The 18241-nt window shown below is 44.4% G+C and overlaps 1 protein-coding gene across 9 annotated transcripts in view; it reads right to left on the minus strand.

The window, feature by feature from the left end:
* Positions 1-11914: 11914 nt before the first annotated feature.
* Positions 11915-18241, minus strand: part of NF1 (neurofibromin 1) — a 199297-nt gene continuing 192970 nt past the window's right edge. For all 9 annotated transcript variants that reach the window (XM_075013308.1, XM_075013307.1, XM_075013305.1 and 6 more), the window contains one exon: positions 11915-16319. In XM_075013308.1, the coding sequence (XP_074869409.1) occupies positions 16177-16319 (143 nt within the window). In that variant the 3' untranslated portion in view covers positions 11915-16176. The remainder of the gene's footprint in view (positions 16320-18241) is intronic.

Here is an 18241-nt window from a genome sequence, read left to right on the forward strand (position 1 = left end):
CTGGCCAAGCTTTCCAGGCCCTTCCCTTATAGAATGCTACACCCGGAAGGGACCTTGAGATGTCGAGTCCAGCCTGCCGTGCTCACAGCAGGACTAACAACCATCTACAGCAGGGGCCAGCTCTTGAAGGAGTCAGTTCCCACTCTGGATGCTGCTGCCATTGGCTCCTCTTGTGGCTCCCTGCTCTGCCGCTGCTGAAATAATGGAACTAAATTTAATTGGTTTACCGGCCGGCAGGGAAGCAGGAGGGACCCATCTGTAAACCAATCACATTTAGTTCCATTATCTCAGTGGCGGCAGGGAGCCTCCAGCGCTGCAGGTGGGGAGGAGTGCTCAGCCAACGGGAGAGCTGGAGGGAGGGGGCGGCCGAGTCTGCCCCTGCTGAAGCTGTGCAGGGGAAGAAGCAGCAGTGGGAGGTGGCGGCTGTGGAGGAGCAGCAGCATGCGCAGCTGGAGGAGCTTGTCAGCTGAGGAAGGTTAATCCTGGGGATAAGGGGGTGGATTTGGGGCTGAGAGGGGTTAAGTCTGCAGATGGGTGCAAAGCTTGGGACAAGGGGCATGGAGGGTTGGTCTGAACATTGCTCCTTCCTGCTTCAGATCCTATCCCGCAGGTGCAGAATTTTCCTTGTCCTCATTTGCTCTCCAATCCAGGGGCAAGAGTAACAACCTTTCTAACAGGTACAAATCATTGCGTGTGGCTGTTCTCAAAACAGTGGTTGCAAAACATACGTTGTGACGTTATTTATTAAGGACCATCGCGTATTTACAAGCATCGCAGTTCCTCAAGTATTGATTTTGTAACCAAATTTGAAAAACAAAATGGCTTGTCACTATTTTGGTTGTCCCCTGTGCTAGACCCACCTTGACTTGTGTTTGCGTAATGTGCTTTTAAATGTCTCCAGGAATAGAGAATCCACAACCTCCCTAAGCAGAGGAGATGCATAGGGGTGGCTCAGCTCTGGGAGGGCGCAGTTGCAGGGTCTCAGCACCCAGGAGCCCAGCCCCCAAAGTGACCAAAACCTCAAATAAATCCGTCTTAAAATGCTAACACAGAAAAAGTTCATAAAGTTCACTGTTTTTATCAATGAAAGAAAGACAGATGCACAGCTGCTGTTCCCCCACCCCGACTCTAGCAACAACTACTTACATTGGGTTTGATAATAAACATAAGTGATTTTAGTATAAAAAGTAGGATGTAAGTGGTTGCAAGAGAGGACAAACAGATCAAAGTAAGTTACTAAATTAAAATAAACAAAATATGCCAGCTAAGCCTATTACACCAAATGAAATGGTTAGAAATCAATTTCTCACCCTAGTCCTTACTTCAGGTGAAGTTCTTCAAGCCAGAGGGGATCTTTCCTTCTGACATGGCTCTAATAGCTTCTCCCCTTATTCGAGTTCTCTTCTTTCCATGTCCTTTCATCTGTTCTCTTGACGAAGGGAGTAGTCTGTGAAGCCAGCTGAAGACAATCATGGTTTGCTTCCCATCCCTTAAACAGAATTTCCCCAATGTGGGAAGTCCTTGTTCAATTCTTCCCATGTACCCAGAACAACACAAAATTTAAATCGGATTCCAGCACTAGGTGGGATGGTCACATGTCTTTTAGGAACAACCCCAGTCCAAACTTACCCCCAAAACAAAACTATTCACAGATCATTGCCTTGAGCATCAGGCCATTAAGTTCCTTAAGTACCACCAATGGCTTTCAGTAGAAGACCAAGTTTGATAAACAGATTCACACTTCTTATTTCTACCTGCAGGTACAAGAGAAACACACATTCAGGGGGTTACAAGCTCTTAAATGGTAGGTTACTTGCCTCGTTTTGCATAAAGCATATTAAAGTTACTTACTTAAAAGCACATTTCCATAAAAAATATGCAAACAGTGTCAGAGGGGTTATAAAATCCAGGCAGGTTAGATGCTTAACTCCCGTGTCCCACAGAAAGTCAAGAGATTTAGCACTTCTTTAAATCATACAAGTCCCCATCCACAGCTTTAGGCAACCAAATATAGTAAACCCATGATTTCATGGGCTAATGGGGGAAAGGGGTGTCTGTTAATGCCAAAGTCTGATATAGCCGAAGGGCTATACTGTATGATGCACTGACCTTCCCAGCCCATCACTCACCCCGTCCTCTGCCCCCACGTCCCTTTCCCGCTCCTGCCCCATTTTTCTCTTCACACCTCCATCTCCCTCTCCCAATTACTAGGAGAGGAGATGAATGCCAGCCTGGCTGCTTCCACCTCCTCCAGCCCCCGGCTCCAAGCTGCGCACACAAACGTAGAGCGTGGCTGCCCCCACCCTGCCAGTGGGCAGCAGCCTTGAAAACCATGGCTGCTGCTCAGCACCATTGCAAGCAGAGGTGGCTGGGTGCCAACACGCTCAGGGGAAGAGAACTCCTGCACCCTGCTGCCGCCCCCCGAGTGCCCCAGGCCCCTCCAGCCCCAGCCATTCCAGCAGCTCTTCCAGCCCTGGCAGTGGTTCTGGTGAGTCTCTGGCATTTATTGGGTGGGGGGGGGGGGGAGGCGGCTGGCAGACAGCGTCTGTTATTTCCAAAGTCCGTTATATCTGGGGCCGTTAAATCAAAGGTTTATTCTAGCTTGGAAAATCTGGTTCAATTAATTAGCAACCAAGATCCCCAACTTGAGCTCTCTTATCGAACACATCTTTCATTCACTTCCCTCTGGCTGGCAACTGTTCTTACATACCTTAGAGAAAATTCCCAGCCTGCCCTGCTCTTAAAGGCATAGCACCCTACAACAGGTCTATTGAAAACAAAAAAGCAGTCCCATAGCACCTTAAAGACTAACAATCATATTTATGAGGTGATGAGTTTTCGTGGGACAGACCAGCTTCGTCAGATGATTGAGACCCACTTCTTCAGTGGTTTCCCGCCTGGATCATCAGACCCCTGGAGGTCTGTGAGGGTATTGCCAGGGGTCCATTAAAAAAAATAAACATGATCACAGAAAATAAGTTTTAAATGCATTGCAAAGTTACAATCTATTTTTATATTAAATATCTTCCACTAATGTTATTAATTGCTGTCCAAAAATCTGTGGCTGCGGTTTCCATTTGCATTTAAAGCAGCGTACATAGCATCTGGAACTGGCTTGGATGGGGAGTCGGGGAACGGTTTGAGAGGGGTGAGTGGAGGTCTGCACTAGTGAAAAGGTTGGGAACCACTGTACTGGATGATAAAAAAATTGTAATACTTCCCCTTCCAGCATCTTTCATCTGACGAGCTCCGAGCGCTTTTAAAAATCATTAAGCAAACGGGACATCTCCTGTGCCTTGAAACCCTCCAGTGATGGGACTTCTGCTCTCCCCTTTGGAAGCTAATTCCCATACATAACTATCCTTGTCGTTAGAAAGGGTTCTCTTATATCCTGCTTGAATCTCCCTTGCTAAACATGAAATCTGCAGTAGACACAGAACAACTGATCTTTAACATATTTAAACACCATTGTCAGGTTTTCCCTGTCTTTTCTCAAAACTAAACATGCACAGTTTTCCTAACCTTTCCTCACAGGTCAGGTTTTTCCAAGCCTTAGGCCATTTTTATGGCTGTCCTCAATTCCACTCAAGCAGGGCTAATAAAATGAAGAACGGAATCCCTCTCTGAAACATCCCTTTTTTGGTTCATAGAAATAACACACACCTCTCACAGTGTGTGCGCGAGAAAAAAAAGAAAAACCTGAATGCTAGTTCAACCACAGTGATGACTGAAGAAGGAAGCATGTGTTGCTGGGTAAAACAAGCCAGCCTAGGACTTAAGAATGGACTTATGGAAAACAAAGTGGGTGATTAATTCACCTTAGTACCTGCAAGGCCAATTAATTAGTGATTTTTCATGGCCTTTGTATAAAAGTCACAGATTTCTCTATTAGCATTTCAAACAGACCTGTGTTTTTAAAAAGCCCAGCACATTATGTGCTGAGTTGCCAGAAGAACATAAGAATGGCCACACTGGATCAGACCAAAGGTCCATCTAGCCCAGTATCCGGTCTTCCAACTAGGGCCAACACCAAGTGTCTCCGGGGGAATGAACAGAACTGGTGATCAGCAAGTGATCCATCCCCGTCCCCCACTTCCAGCTTCTGACAAACAGGGGCATCATCTCTGCCCATCCTGGCTCATAGCCATTGAAGGACCTATCCTCCATGAACTTATCTAGCTCTTTTATGGACACTGTTAAAGGCCAGGTCTTCACAACCTCCTCCCGCAGTGAATATGAGTCCATCCTGGAGCCAACACAACTAGTGCCTGTTGTTCAGTGTGAGATTGCTTTCATGGGGTGGCAGATACCACTCTCTGCAGCTTTCAGATGGGCCTGGGCAGGTCATGCTTCAGAATGCTGAAGGATACAGATCTTCTACCTCCACCGAGTGCTCTTGTTGCAGTGACGGAACCTAGGGAACAGCCTGGGATGGCAGACGGGGTCATTGTGTCATTTCCAAAAGCTGTCTCTGCCCCTGAACGCGGCCCAGCTGTTTCTGTGCTGTGGTTGGAAGCAAGGGGGCAGATCACTTTGTATTGGCATGCCTGGTTTCACAAAGCAAAGGAGAACAGGTGCCAAAAACTCCTGGGCCATGGGGCAGATAAGGGACAGGGAAAGAAAGGGCGAGCGAAAAGGAGGTGTGACCGACTTCCCCAAAAGGACACGCCAAGGCAGACTGGGGCCTCTTTACCCACATCCGTGGGCAGTTGCTCACAGGAGCAATCCCCGTGACTTACTTTGTGAGTACCTGCTCAGCGGCAGGAATAAGGCAGCCACCATTTGGCCCTTACAGCACTGAGCCATTGAATACTTGTCACTGAAGGTGAGGCTGATGCAGGAACAAAAGTGACATGAAATGGGTGGGGAGATGACCAGAGTTCATGCTCATTTTTTCCATCCAGGTGCAGAATAAAAGTTATTCTGTGCACCAAGGCATGCATGATGTGCACCACCAGTAGAAACACATGCTGCTGGCTGTGGGCACTCTGCTAATCAGCTGGGCGGCATCTGAATCTCTCCTGGGTGGCTGCCCAAGTGCTCAGCTTACGGGGAACGCTGGAGATGCCCCCATGCCCCCTGCTAAGTTTCAATACCTATGACAAGAAATTCTGAGGACTGCTGCTTTTAAGGCTAGGCAAGACCATAGCTGCAGCTGGTCTAGGCTTAGATGACGGATACCAAGCGCACTTACACACAGTGTGGGACCGCAAGCACCTGGTATCGGGGCTCACGGCTCTGTTGGCGCAGAAGTGGGCAAACAAATGCTCCTGTGCAGAGAAAAATGCACAACACAAGCTACTGAAAAAAGCGCCAGCCCTCCGCCAATATTTCCTACACCTTTCCCAAGGACATCAGCGCACGAGTCGTTTACTTACAGCTTTCCACAGGGCACATTGCACAGAACAAGTCAACCTCTCCTCTGTTTTGAAACAGCAAAAGCAAAGTGCCATGAGTGTCATTGTCTTTCAAAGTGTTTGTGTGTGTGTGTACACATGCAAGGGCAGGCAAGGCTCCATGTACAGGGGAAGAGGATGGGTGCACGTGTCCAGGGGCAGGTGGGCTCTGGTAATGAGATCTTGGAGGGGGACGTGTGTTTTGGGACAGGTAGGCTCTGTGATGGGAACAGGGGGCTCTGGTAAGGGGACTGTACCTGGGAAGTGGGGCTTGGGTGGCAGAGGTAGGTGTACAGGGGCAGGGAGTGCTGGTGGCGGGGGGGGGCGGAGGGTAGAGGGGACAAGGGAGTTAAGCTCAAGTCCAGAGGCAACAGGCAGATGCAGGGGCACCACTGTAGGACATCAAGCAGTAGGGGCTTTCTCTGGGTCCCAGAAGACTCTTCACTCCTCAGCAGGTCCAGGAAGTCCAGACCTTCCTTCCCTCTGGCTGCTCAGCAAGGCCTGGTGTTACCATCCAGCCTGACCCAGCACGCCCCAGGCCTCCATGCTGCAGCAGCAGGAGGGATGTCCCATTTGCTTAGGCACCTGGCAGAAGGCTCGGCTGGATGGGGCTAGCAGGAGTGTCCGGCTTCGCTGCAGCATCCTTGGGGGAGGTTCAGCAGCAGCTCAGCCCCAAGCATGGCAGCATTTCAGATGAGGGGGCTGCTCTCTGGAGCTGCAACGGGGCCTTCAGGGAAGTGCTTGCTGAGGTAAACCTCGCAGAAAAGCAGGCACACCCATGTGCCTAAGGAGCCAGTGGCCATTTGCACAGCTAGAACACCTACCTATGCACTGAATAAAACCCCTGGACCAGCACAGCCAGAAGCTCCCCCGCATCCCTGACAGAAAGAGCCCATGAGTGCACTGTGCTGCTCACCAGTTCCCCAGCAGGCCATGGGTTTCAAACCAGAAAACAAAACTCCTTCCTCCTGTACCATTTCCAACAAGCAGGAGTTGCACCAAGGGAACCTCGCCCAGAGTTTGGGAAAGCTTCCCCCCAAAGCCAAGCACCCCCAGTTGCCCCCCTTTGAACCCAATCCCCCCTCCCCCAGAGCCAAACACCCCGAGTGCCCCCGCTGCTTTAACCCCCCAATCCCCTCTCCCCAGAGCCAAGCACCCCCAGCTCCCCCCCACTTTAACCCAATCCCCTCTCCCCTCCCCAGAGCCGAGCAACCCAATCTCCCCCATCCAACCAGAGCCAGGCACCCCAGTTCCCCCCCTTGAACCCAATCCCCCCTCCCCAGAGTCAGGCACCCTAATCTCCCCCAAACCAGAGCCAGACACCCCAGTTCCCCCCTTTAGCCCAATCCCCCCTCCGCAGAGCCAGGCACCCCAATCTCCCCCATCCAACCAGAGCCAGGCACCCCAAGTGCCCCCCCCCCACTTTAACCCAATCCCCCCTCCCCAGCCAGGCACCCCAAGTGCCCCCCAGCTTTGACCCCGCAATCCCCTCCCCCCAACTATCATCCAGTGCCAGCGACTCACAGAGCCACACGCTTCTCCTTCCACGTGGCGGGGAGGAACGCATGCGCAGAGCAGCGCACAGGTCTCCCCAGGCTCCGAGCGTTTTATTGCTCAAGGAGCCCAGTGGAGTTCCGGCGCGCGTATCCTCCCGGACTTGCCTCCCATCGCCCCCAGGGTAAGCGCACCGCGCATTGACAAACGCTGCTCGAGACCAGTGGCTCCCAACCTGGAGTCCTCGCCCCCAGGCGGCCCAACAGGGTACTGCAGGGAGTCTGCAAAACATGCAAATAAAAATGGTCATAGAAAATAAGTTTTAAAGAAATTGCAAAATTACAATCAGTTACGGTTTTTCGATTGCATATCCGCCAGTAATACTAATGGCTGTCTGGACATCTATGCTGTGGTTTCCCTTTTTCATTTAATGCAGTGTACATAGCGGCTAGAGTTGCCTTTGAAGGGGGTCAGAAAATGGTTTGGTGAGTGGGGGGTCCCTGCATGGTTGGGGGGCTGACTGGGGGTCCACACTAGTGAAAAGGTTAGGAACCACTGGTCTAGTGCATCCTGCCTGCTGTGTACGTACGACTAGACAGAGAACACGAAAGCAACTGAAGTGCAAGGACAGCTGTCTATCAAGACATTTGCAAGCGGGAACAAAAGTAGCAGCTAGAAAAGAAGAGGAATTCCCGGGGTGGCGTCTTTATAAGCACTAATTGGTGAGCAGTTTGCGCTAAGCGTGAATACAAATTGTATTTTAAAGAACTGGAGCCGGAGGTGTCCCCAGCTGTTTGACTTTCTCCTCTTTAATGACGACTTCCCCACTAGCCCCTTCTCTAGTGCTTTTGAATGGCTTAAACTTTGGAAATGCACTTCAGAAGGGACGGCCTGGCAGTGCTTTGAAGAATGCGGAACAGTAAATCGTTGCTGAGCTGAACTAACAGCGTGAGGGCTGAAGCATTTGAGGTTTTTCTAAAGCAGCGTCTTGCAGGTCAAGAGGGGACGATTTTACAATTCATCTGCCCCAATTTCAGGGACCGCACCGGAAGGGACAGGGCTAAGACTAATCCACGAGCATGAAAAGGAGTGCCAAAAGGACTAGTCGTTGCACATGCTGGGGCTTCAGTGGAAAGGTAACATGATTGGACATAGCAAGGTGGCATCCTGTATGATGGACATGCTCCACACAAACTCCAGGAGCTGTGTAAATGTGCATGTGAAGGCAGAATTTAACCCAGTTCCAAAAGCTTCAGCACCAATCTGGAGTGGTGGAAGGTTCAACATTGGAGCGTGTCTATGACTGGCACAGATACTGCTGTTGCATCAGGACTTTTATATTGGCCTTTACTAACCAGAGACTAAGAAGAGCAGATGGTAGCACTTAAACCTGTATGCGGTAAGAACTCCAGGCAAGACCAAGGTGACAGACAGGTACGTTTGTCCAAAGCTGACTACCTTGTAGAACAGGAATCAGCAAACTTTCTGAGGCAGAGTGCCAAAATTTGACCTTTTGATTCTGTGGATGGTGCGAGTGCCGGAGATACGTTTTAAAGTCACTAACTGTCCTACTTACAATGGCTTCTTTGATAAATAAATGAAGACGCAAAGCTTTCCCGGGTAGGAGGTGGTTGGTAGCATTGGCTGGTCTTTTATTAATCCACAGGCAGCCTGGTTTTGAGCAAGCTCCCAACTACATGGGGGAGGAGGAGCGGGGCCGAGCTCCACCCTTGAAAATCAGCTCACGTCACTCTTGGGGGTTGCTGACCCATTGTAGAGTGTAGGCTGCTGCACTGCCTTTGAACACACCCACAGAGCATTTATATTGGGTCCATGATAACATAATTAGATTTACATGTTTAAAAATTGATCTCAATTACCAGCCAGCTGATGCTAGCAGTGGTCTTTCTCCCTTATTGTCATGCAGCGACCCAAGTGACTTTGGGCTAAGTCTATACTAGGTAAACAAGTCAATTTCAGAGATGCAATTCTAGCTACAGCATTTGCATAGCTAGAATCAACATATCAGAGTCGGCTTACTTCCCTAGTGAAGCCTGTTACTAGTCTCGCATCGACATCCATTACACCACGATAGCATGGAGTAGAGGGGTTGACGGCCAAGCCCAGAAAGGTCAATTTTGCCGCATCTTCACTAGATGCGCAAACTCAAACTCTGGAAGATTGACCACTAGCGCATCAATCTTCCGGTAAGTAGAGACAAGCCCTTTGAATATCCTTTCTGTACAGGGAAGCACAACTACTTCTCTTTTCATCTGGAACACTCACATAGGCAGTGTCTACACTAGCCCCTTCCTTTCAGAGGGGGCATGTTAATGTGGGATTTTGGCAGCCACGCACAATTTGAAAGTGCCGCTTTTGAAACACACACCGCCTGTGTAGATGGGGGCCTTTCGAAAGGACCCCAATTTTGAAAGCCTTTTCTTCCCAATGGGGTTTTCAAAATCAGGGGGTTCTTTTGAAAGGCCCCCATCTACATGGGTGGCATGTATTTCAAAAGTGGCACTTTCGAATCGCATGTGGCTGCCATTATGCTAATGAGGCACTGCATATTCATGGCAGCATCTCATTAGCATCTGCCAAAATCCCTCATTATCATGCCTCCTCCTAGCCTAGACACGGCCATAGAGTGGTAAAGTGCTTAGAGAGGACGCTAGTCGTAGCTGTGATGACAGCCTATGGGTATGGACGAGTTACAACTGTATTCCCCTACTTGTAGCACATTTTCACACTTCCGAGGGACGGTGCGAATTTTAATATGTTCATGAAGCACTCTGAAGACAAACAACAGGTGAGATCTTATTACAATCAGAGTAACAGGCGATATCTGGAACGACAGACTTTACAGACTGGTTTAGAGAGATGGCAATTTGGACATGTTTATGTCAACATACACATCTGTAGGGTTTTGGAATAATCAATTTCACATTATGGGCTAGTCTGGATTAAGGGCATACTGCAGTAATTGTGGGTAAACATTAATGATCACCCGTCCAATTTTATCTCGCTACTCACAAAATATAATTTTACCACCACATCCAGCACAATATTTATTGCTCTGAATTTTGAGTCCCCTAACTTCCTTTGTAACATTTTAGCAACGTTGGGACCAACTAAGGCAGGAGTTGGGCTCCTCGTGGTCAGAGGGAACTGGTTTTTCCTCCATCTACCCAGGTGCTAAACTGCATTAAAAATAGCTCAGAATAAATCACTGCCCTAATATTACTTTTACACTTAATTACTGTAATTACAACAAGCCTCAAAGGGGTAGCTATGGTTGTCTGTATCTGCAATAAAATAAAATAAAATAAATAAAAATAAATAAAATAAGAACCCCCCTGTGGCACCTTAAAGAAGACAGGCCAATTCAGACATGGGGAAGAAAGGGAAGATGTGGCTCTTTCCCAGCAGTTGATGAGGAGGTGTGAATATCAAGAGAAGGATAATTGCCTTTGTGGGGAGAGAACCATTTAAAGTTCTTATTCAGAATTAGTTAATCCCTCTGTGATTTTCACACTGCACCTGACAAAGTGGGGTTTTGCCCAGGAAAATTTACACACAAATAAATCTGTTGTCTTTAAGGTGCCACAGGACTCATTGTAATTACCATGATTGTACGCAATCACAAGTGAAAGGGCCAGTGGCTTGTATAAGAGGGAGTTGGGCCCAGGAATCTCTCTTAAAACATAATCCATATGCCGGTGTACAGTGTCAGGGGAAGTAATTTAGATTGGGATTTGAGAACTTCTTTGGAAAGATCCCCATAGGCCAGCAGAGGGAGTTTCCTGGCTGCAGAAGGGACTCAGTATATACTAAGAAGGCAATCAATGAACTCCTATGGCAGATTTGGCACTTTACCACTAATTTCCGTAAGTGTTTTAAATAGCTGCACAATGTAATCTATTGTTTCTGGCAAGGACACAAAACAGTCATGATCTTGCTCCTAATCCCAAAGAGCACAATTTACAGCACTGCTCATGAGCGGTAGCTTGCTTTGCTGGGGGTTGGGTGAGGGAGGGGAGTACAGCAAGTGCACGTTTATAATTAAACAGACTAGTAATGATGGTGTTTTTAAAATGGACTAGAAAAAGATGTCTTCTCTCCTCCTTCTTTTGGAAAGCAAGTTAAGGAAACCCAACCCTCTATAAAAAAAATCTTCAGAAACCGCTACTCCTCTTCTCACACAGTCTCAGCTGTTGGCAAAGGCAACTTTGTGCAAAGAGTCAGATCTATACATACCATGTGCACACACCCACATACATGGAGAGTATTAAATACATTCTTCACTGATCTTGGATTTAATGATGTAATGTTCAGTTTGCTGCAACAATAAAGTGAGTGAATATGTTCTCTGAGAAATGTTTTCACATCTTTTTACCAATTGAAAAGGCGGCTGAATGTCAGCATTTACACATTTTCAGCAGGAAAGTAATATTTTCTCCTAGAAGAAAACAGACTTGATTATAATTAAGCTGCTGCCATAAAAGTTGCCTTTCATTGACACTTAATTCAGAGCTGAAATTTCAGTCTGCTCAAATAAGCTTGAACAGACAGACTATACAAAGATTTTTTTTTTTGGGAAAGATGAAATTTAAATTTAAAAATAAATGCGTATTGAAATACTGAGCTATTTAAATTAGCATAGACTGAATTTGATTGATGTGCTGTAAGGTGAAATTAGCGTCCTACCAGCTAGTCATCTTTTAAGCCAACGGGACTTGCCCATGCTTACTGGAGGGCAGAATTTGAGCCAGTTTAACCGTCATCTAAATGATCATGGAGGAAAACCATTCAGCAATGCTCACAGACACAAATCCAAGGGTATGTCTACACAGCAAAGTAGTATCTTCTGACCTTGAAGGGCTTTAGATTAGGTTCTTGGTTCTGACCCATGTCCAAAAAAGCATAAAACAAATCCCAATACACAGAGACATGAAAAGAATGAGAGAGGATAAAGTCAGCCTCGAAAACCGGCAGCCAACAACCCCCAAACAATGGAAAGCAGGTTGAATTTACATTTTACTTCAAAAAAAAGGGAAGTACATACATGAGGGGTAAAGAGGGTGAACAACAATTGTTTGAAACCATCATTTCTACAGTTTTACCTACAAGTTACCAACTGTGTTCCAGTCAGCAGGCCTCTCACCAGCTGCCGCACACTTGCTTACAATATTAACAAGATTGTGAATCCAGGAAACATTTTCAAAGTTGAGGCCCAAATGGAAATAGTAAGTTATCATACACAGTGTAAGTTTATAGTACACAGCATTTTTTTTTCTTCTTTAAATGACATAACGCAACAGCAGGAAGAAGTAGTAGTTAACAATTACTAACACTAGAATAATCAAATTTGTATGTTATACATATACAGCAACTAACTGCTTTACAAAAAAGCAAAATAATACAATATATTGTCACATGTATTTACAGTGTAGTAAATATACTTTGTCAAATTTTACACAAAATCTATTTACAGGTGAATATACTGCATTAAAAAAATGGTGTGGCTAACACAAAAAGTGACTTTCTGCGGTAAGTCTGTTGCATAACATTAAGAAAGACGTGCTTCGTGACATCTAAAAAATATTAACCTTAGAATGAAACAGAAACCCTGAAAGCTACAAACCAGTTAGGAATAGACCACCTGCCCTTTCCCAAATGCTCAGTCCACAATACCTATTTGAAATACTTGTTTTCCTTTTTGTGGAAAATCAATTGCATGCACGTTAAAGCAGAAGCCTTGGTATAATTAACAGGTAAAGTTATGCATTATTAAAAGACTACTGAGTTAACCTGAAGTCAGGGAAAATGCAAAGGCAAACAATAAAATGTTAATCTTGTTTACAGTGCTTAATGCGGTTAATGCATAACGTGCTCCAAAACGGGTGTCTAACATACAATCCCCATGAAGGGTTTAGGTGGTCCACAGTTATATTCAGATTCTCCAAAATCTAAGCTTTCCCATAAAATAAAGTATCCCGTGGCTGCAGAGATAATCTCCATAATGTGAACAGAGTGTAACGCATGCAGGGGTTGGCTGCTGAGTCTGTGACTGTCAAACAATGACTTTGTGGCGTGAACTACTCTGCCCCTAGTTAATCGGATTGGCGTATCAACTTTAAAGCCCAACAATGACACTTCAGGTTCAATATCAACAATTAAATTACTGACCATTTTATTAGATGGATTGGAGTGGGGAGGGGGAAAGAGTGAAGCACACTGCGTTGGGAACCAGCAGGTGCTCCTGGGAATGAAATGCAGAAAAAAGGACAGAAGACTCAAAGACAAAGAAAGGGGAAAGAAACAAAGAAAGGAGGATAAGAAATTAAGAAAGGAGAAAGAAGACAAAAACAACAGCAGGTCTACTGGGGAGGGGGTTTTCTGCATGAAGAATGAGACAATAAGGCACTGAACAAATAACTGGTCACTGGATGGTTCATCGCTATATAAAGAACGTGTTCTGCCCTTGATCTCTTTGGAACTCTCCTGCTGATATTGGTGGCTGAGCCACTACACAATGTGAGGAATATATGGTCCTGAACTTATAACTTGGCCCACAGACTGAATTAACCCTAGAATACAGAACTCTCCTCCAAATGAGTTTGGCACCCTTGCTGCTCTAGAAGGGTCAGGTCTTCTGACCCATCCCATGGGAGAAATGTTAAGACAATCCCTCCCCTCAAGCAAATTTACTAAGGTGAAGTTTGTTTGCTTTTGTTTTTTGTTTTGTTTTTATTGCCTATCTTACATGGAATCAGTTTTGGTCAAGTGGTTAGAGGGGGACTCCTGCAATTCTGACATGAAGTATAATTTTGATCACTGTACTTTGATTTCAGAATATACACATTTCAAATGCACTTTTTAATGAATTCCAATTTCTAGTGTGTCCTAATTTTACAGAACATTAATTAATGTATCTTCAAATACACCCAACCCAACCCAACCTGATTTGACAATAAACATGAAAAATGCAATGTTTTAGAAGCTTAGCTCACTAGGGAAACCGAAAGAGCTAAAAACTTCTCTTTTCTAATGGCATATTACCTGAAAGAGATCCCTCCCACTCGCTTTACAGTGAGAAATGAAATAGGGAGTTTTGTTTAGGACCCACTCTTTAACAAAAGAGAACACTTAGAAAACCGACAGGGCTACAACTAGTTTGATTCAATATGACCAAAGTTTTAGACTGATGGAGATTCTGAAACTGACTATTACACAACTGGATGGACTACATGGAAGAGATTTTATCTGATATCCAAAGTTATGAATGCATAGCAGCTTAGTACCTGACACTGGTCATTGCGCTATTCCTAAAAGTCAATTCTAGCTTTATAACCCATTTCCTACATAGCTTTTGTAGAATTTTAATAATTAATTTTCTACTGCAGCTCCTACATGATCAAGAATAAAAAAAGTTTGGTTAATTGCACAGTTCTTCCAATATTTTCCCACATATCTATTTCAAGAGAACTACTAATTCTAAGTTTTCCTCTTATTTTGGCAAACTATTTGCATATTAAGTTTGTGTTCATAGTTTTTCCAGGACTGTAAACAAATTAAAAAAAATTAAATCGTTATTTTCTGAATCAATACAATAAAGGCAAATTTTTATTTACAGAAACGTGTTACACTGAAACTGTGTGAATAAATGTGAATAATGTGCTATACTGATAAAATCTGAACACTTAATTGTACCATTCTCTATTACTTTAGCTGTGGAATTTGATTTACTAAAAGCCACTACTGAAATCACACTATGTAAGGTTTTCTTTTTTTTTAAATATTATATACTTTTTTTCATTCAAGCAATTTATAAATTGCTAAATCCTAACATACAAAAGGGACTGCCACCTGGCATTAGCATGAAATACCTTTAGCCCTAAAATGAGCACCCAGCTGACTTGCCCTCATTCTTCATTTATATTTACCTCAGAGATCAAAATGTTTCACACATTTTAGCCCATCAAGGTGATATTTGCAGTACTTAGTGCTACGTCATTACATCTCATTCAACACAGCAGCATATTATCACAGTCATCCCATTGTTAGTATACTACTTAAGTTGACAAGTCTTTCACAGTGATAGAAAACAATTTCAGTTTACTTCTTATAAACCTCAAACATAATTTTTGCAAATTAAAAACACTTGAAAATTCTGCAAGACAAATTTGAAAAATGACTGCGCTGATAGCAGAACTTGTATTGAAGACTTTCATAAGTTAACTTGTCTTTGACAAAAATGTCAGTTACTTTTTAATTCATGTACCATTTTTCACTGAAATGAGCATTAACAATTTTGTATCATGGCTTGGGCAGCACACAAGCAGCTCTGCTGAAGAAAATTCTTGAGTGAGTTGAAAGTTACTTTCCCAAATAGTTATTCTGCCAGGAATTTCTCGAAGTTGCATAAAATGGTGAAAAGGACAAAACTAACATAAAAAGCTATGTGGAAACAAAAAAAGTAATACATATTCCAAGCAGATACTAACAGAGCATAATTAATAGTCCTTGAAGATTTGCTTTCCTCTGTACAGCCATTTATTTAGTGTAGTCAAAGTTCAACAAAAAATAAATTTGCTTCAGAAAAAGTCAGTTTGTCCAGTCTGGTCCATATTCAGTCCTAAATATAGCAAGCTACTTTCCGGGGAATGAAGAGACACATGTGGCCTCCTTGTGGCCTTAAAATTATTGCTAATGACTAAAGATTTAATTGATCAATCATCTCTGCTTAGGTTTACTGCACTGTGGCTAAATTTCATAGGTTGCTTTTAAATACGGTAAAAAAAAGTCCACAGCTAAAAATCTGACAGGTTTGAATTAACAAGGATTATAGTACTTCCCTGGCTCATGAAGCCACTAACTTAAAAAGTGTGCAAAACAGGATTAAACATTAACACTTTCCTTTAAAGAAGACACAAACAAGGCATATAAACAAAGCAAGGTAGAAATGCCTATGACAAATGGCTTTCATAGTTGGACAGCTACTGTACTGCACTGCTTATTCAGGGGACAAAATTCTTCAGGATCTACAAAGGGTTCCGTTGAATGTTTGTGAAACACTGGCTTAAACAAACAAATGAACAAAACAAAACTAAACAGAAGAGAAGAAAAGAAGGCATTAAAATTCAGGTAATGTTTCAAGAGTTGATCATCTGGCAACATGGCTGGTGGGATGGGAACTTTAAGAATTAAGTGCAGCATCACAACTCGTAGAGGGCCACTAGTGAAGCCCATGTACATAAGTCAGTTTTAATTAAAAAAAAAAGCTTCACACAATCTTTTTAGCGCTGTGGCGTTTGAAACTGCCAGCGCTTCGCTGCTTTTGCACTTGACTTGCAGACCCATGGCGTGTCCTTCCGCTGTTGGAGTGTCCTGTGGTAGGAGAGAGTTCAACATTCTCCTTGTCAATTCCTGATGGGAAATGAAGGGGACACAACGTTATTTCCCTAAGGTGAAGATTCTCGGTTCCATTGATTTTCTAATTTCACATTTTAGCAGCAGGTTTATCTTCAGTTAAATTGATCACCAAGAAGGCATTAAAGAATTTTAAAGACAGAAAAAAAATCAGACATTCTTTATACTTAGAACAGCAAGGCTTCAGGGGAAAAAAAAAAAAAAAGAGAAAAAAGAATTATTGCAGGTGAAGCTGGAAGCAGGCAAGCCTTAACTGAACGGAGTTACCACAGAATAGAGCATCTTCACCTGGAACCTTACCATAACTTTCCAGTAGAGGTCACCTTTTAATCATACACAGCCACTCACACCCCTCCTCTTTTGGTACACTGGAATCAAACTGAACTGAGCAAAATTAACCTTTCAAATACTGAGCCAATAAAGTTACATTAGCAGGCCCACAGGCTTCTGAGATATGAGACAATAAAGCAGAGTCTATTGCTTCACTCTTAGCTCCATTTCATATCAGCCTCCTTCCCTTCACTTCTTGTCTTCTGTGTAATAGGTCAAACGATTTTACAGCAACCAGAGCATGGTTCACTTTACACGTCTTTCAGTACTGCCATCCAAGTTCATTTGTATTCTGCCAGCTGAGCTGAGTCATGCCCTCCAGCCAAAAGCCCATTCATATAAATATTATAAGGGGTAATGGAGGAGGAGGGCAATCAAAGAATTTTCCACAGTTTAATTCAGCAGTAAAACCAAAGAAATTTAAAGGCATTTTACAGGGATACAGTTGTGGGAAGGTAAAATTCCAAGTGTCCTGCAGAGTGTATGCTAATGAATAACACGGAGTTAGTTTATCAAAACCCTGCAGGGGAGTTGAAATTCTGAGTTTCTAAGAGAGATGACAGGGGTGTTCGACACTTGTTATAGTTCGTGCTCAGAAATACAGCCTCTCACAGAATATCATTAACTGTGAGTATTCTGCAGTAGAAGTTTAAACACTTATATTCTAGGAAGGAATCTGTAGGAAATTACTTCTATTCAAAATATTTATAAACTTACTGTATATAAATTTTACTGTTCACTGGCATCTCAGATTCTAGATAGACTTGAAGCAGTTGTGTGAAAGATGAAAAAGCTCTCTCAGGATCAACAGCTAATATTTTCATTAAGAACTAAGGAGAGGGTGTACAAAGAACCTAACCAGGTACTGAACTGTCATGCTATACTAGGAGTCAGGAACCTTTCAGAGGTAGAGTGCCAAAATCTGACCTTTTGACCTCTCTGTACGGTCCAAGCGCTTGTGAGATCCTTCAAGTCCTTACAACAGCTTCATTAATAAAGAAGATGCACAGCTTTACCGTGTAGTTGGTGATTGGTAGCATTAGCTTTTTTTTTTTTTTTGTAAACTGAAGGCAGCCTGGCTTTGAGCAAGCTCCAGGTGCATGGGGGAGAAAGGGCAGGGCTGAGCTCCTGCCTTGCATACTGATGAAAAATTGGCTCAGCTGCTAGTGCCAGGGGTTGCTGACCCCTGTGCTATACTATAGAGGCACTTCCAAACACCTGTCGTACGAACATCGGCACATACAAACAAAAGCTCACCTACAGCCTCAGGGGAGCAGGTAAGAGGCACAGATGGTGAGAACCAGAGGAGCAAGGGGTTTGAAAGAAGCATTGCTCTGAAGGGGAAACTGCCATTTCTGTCCAGGTGCCCAAACTGTACAGCTGCCCTCTGCTCCTTTGGACTCTTGCACCACTTGCTGCCCCCGGGAGCAGGGGCTGGGTACAGTCCGTCAGGAGGGAAAGAGCATGGGACTGCCTAGAGAGCTCATCAGGACTGTGGGGTTGCAACGAGGGAATGACCAGAAGCCCCCTTCAGAATCTCCACCTACCTCCCTTATCTTCCTCTACTAAGTAAACCCTCCTCTCCTCAA

This window comes from Carettochelys insculpta, chromosome 19 (genome assembly GCF_033958435.1).
Source record: "Carettochelys insculpta isolate YL-2023 chromosome 19, ASM3395843v1, whole genome shotgun sequence".
Taxonomy (NCBI): domain Eukaryota; kingdom Metazoa; phylum Chordata; order Testudines; family Carettochelyidae; genus Carettochelys; species Carettochelys insculpta.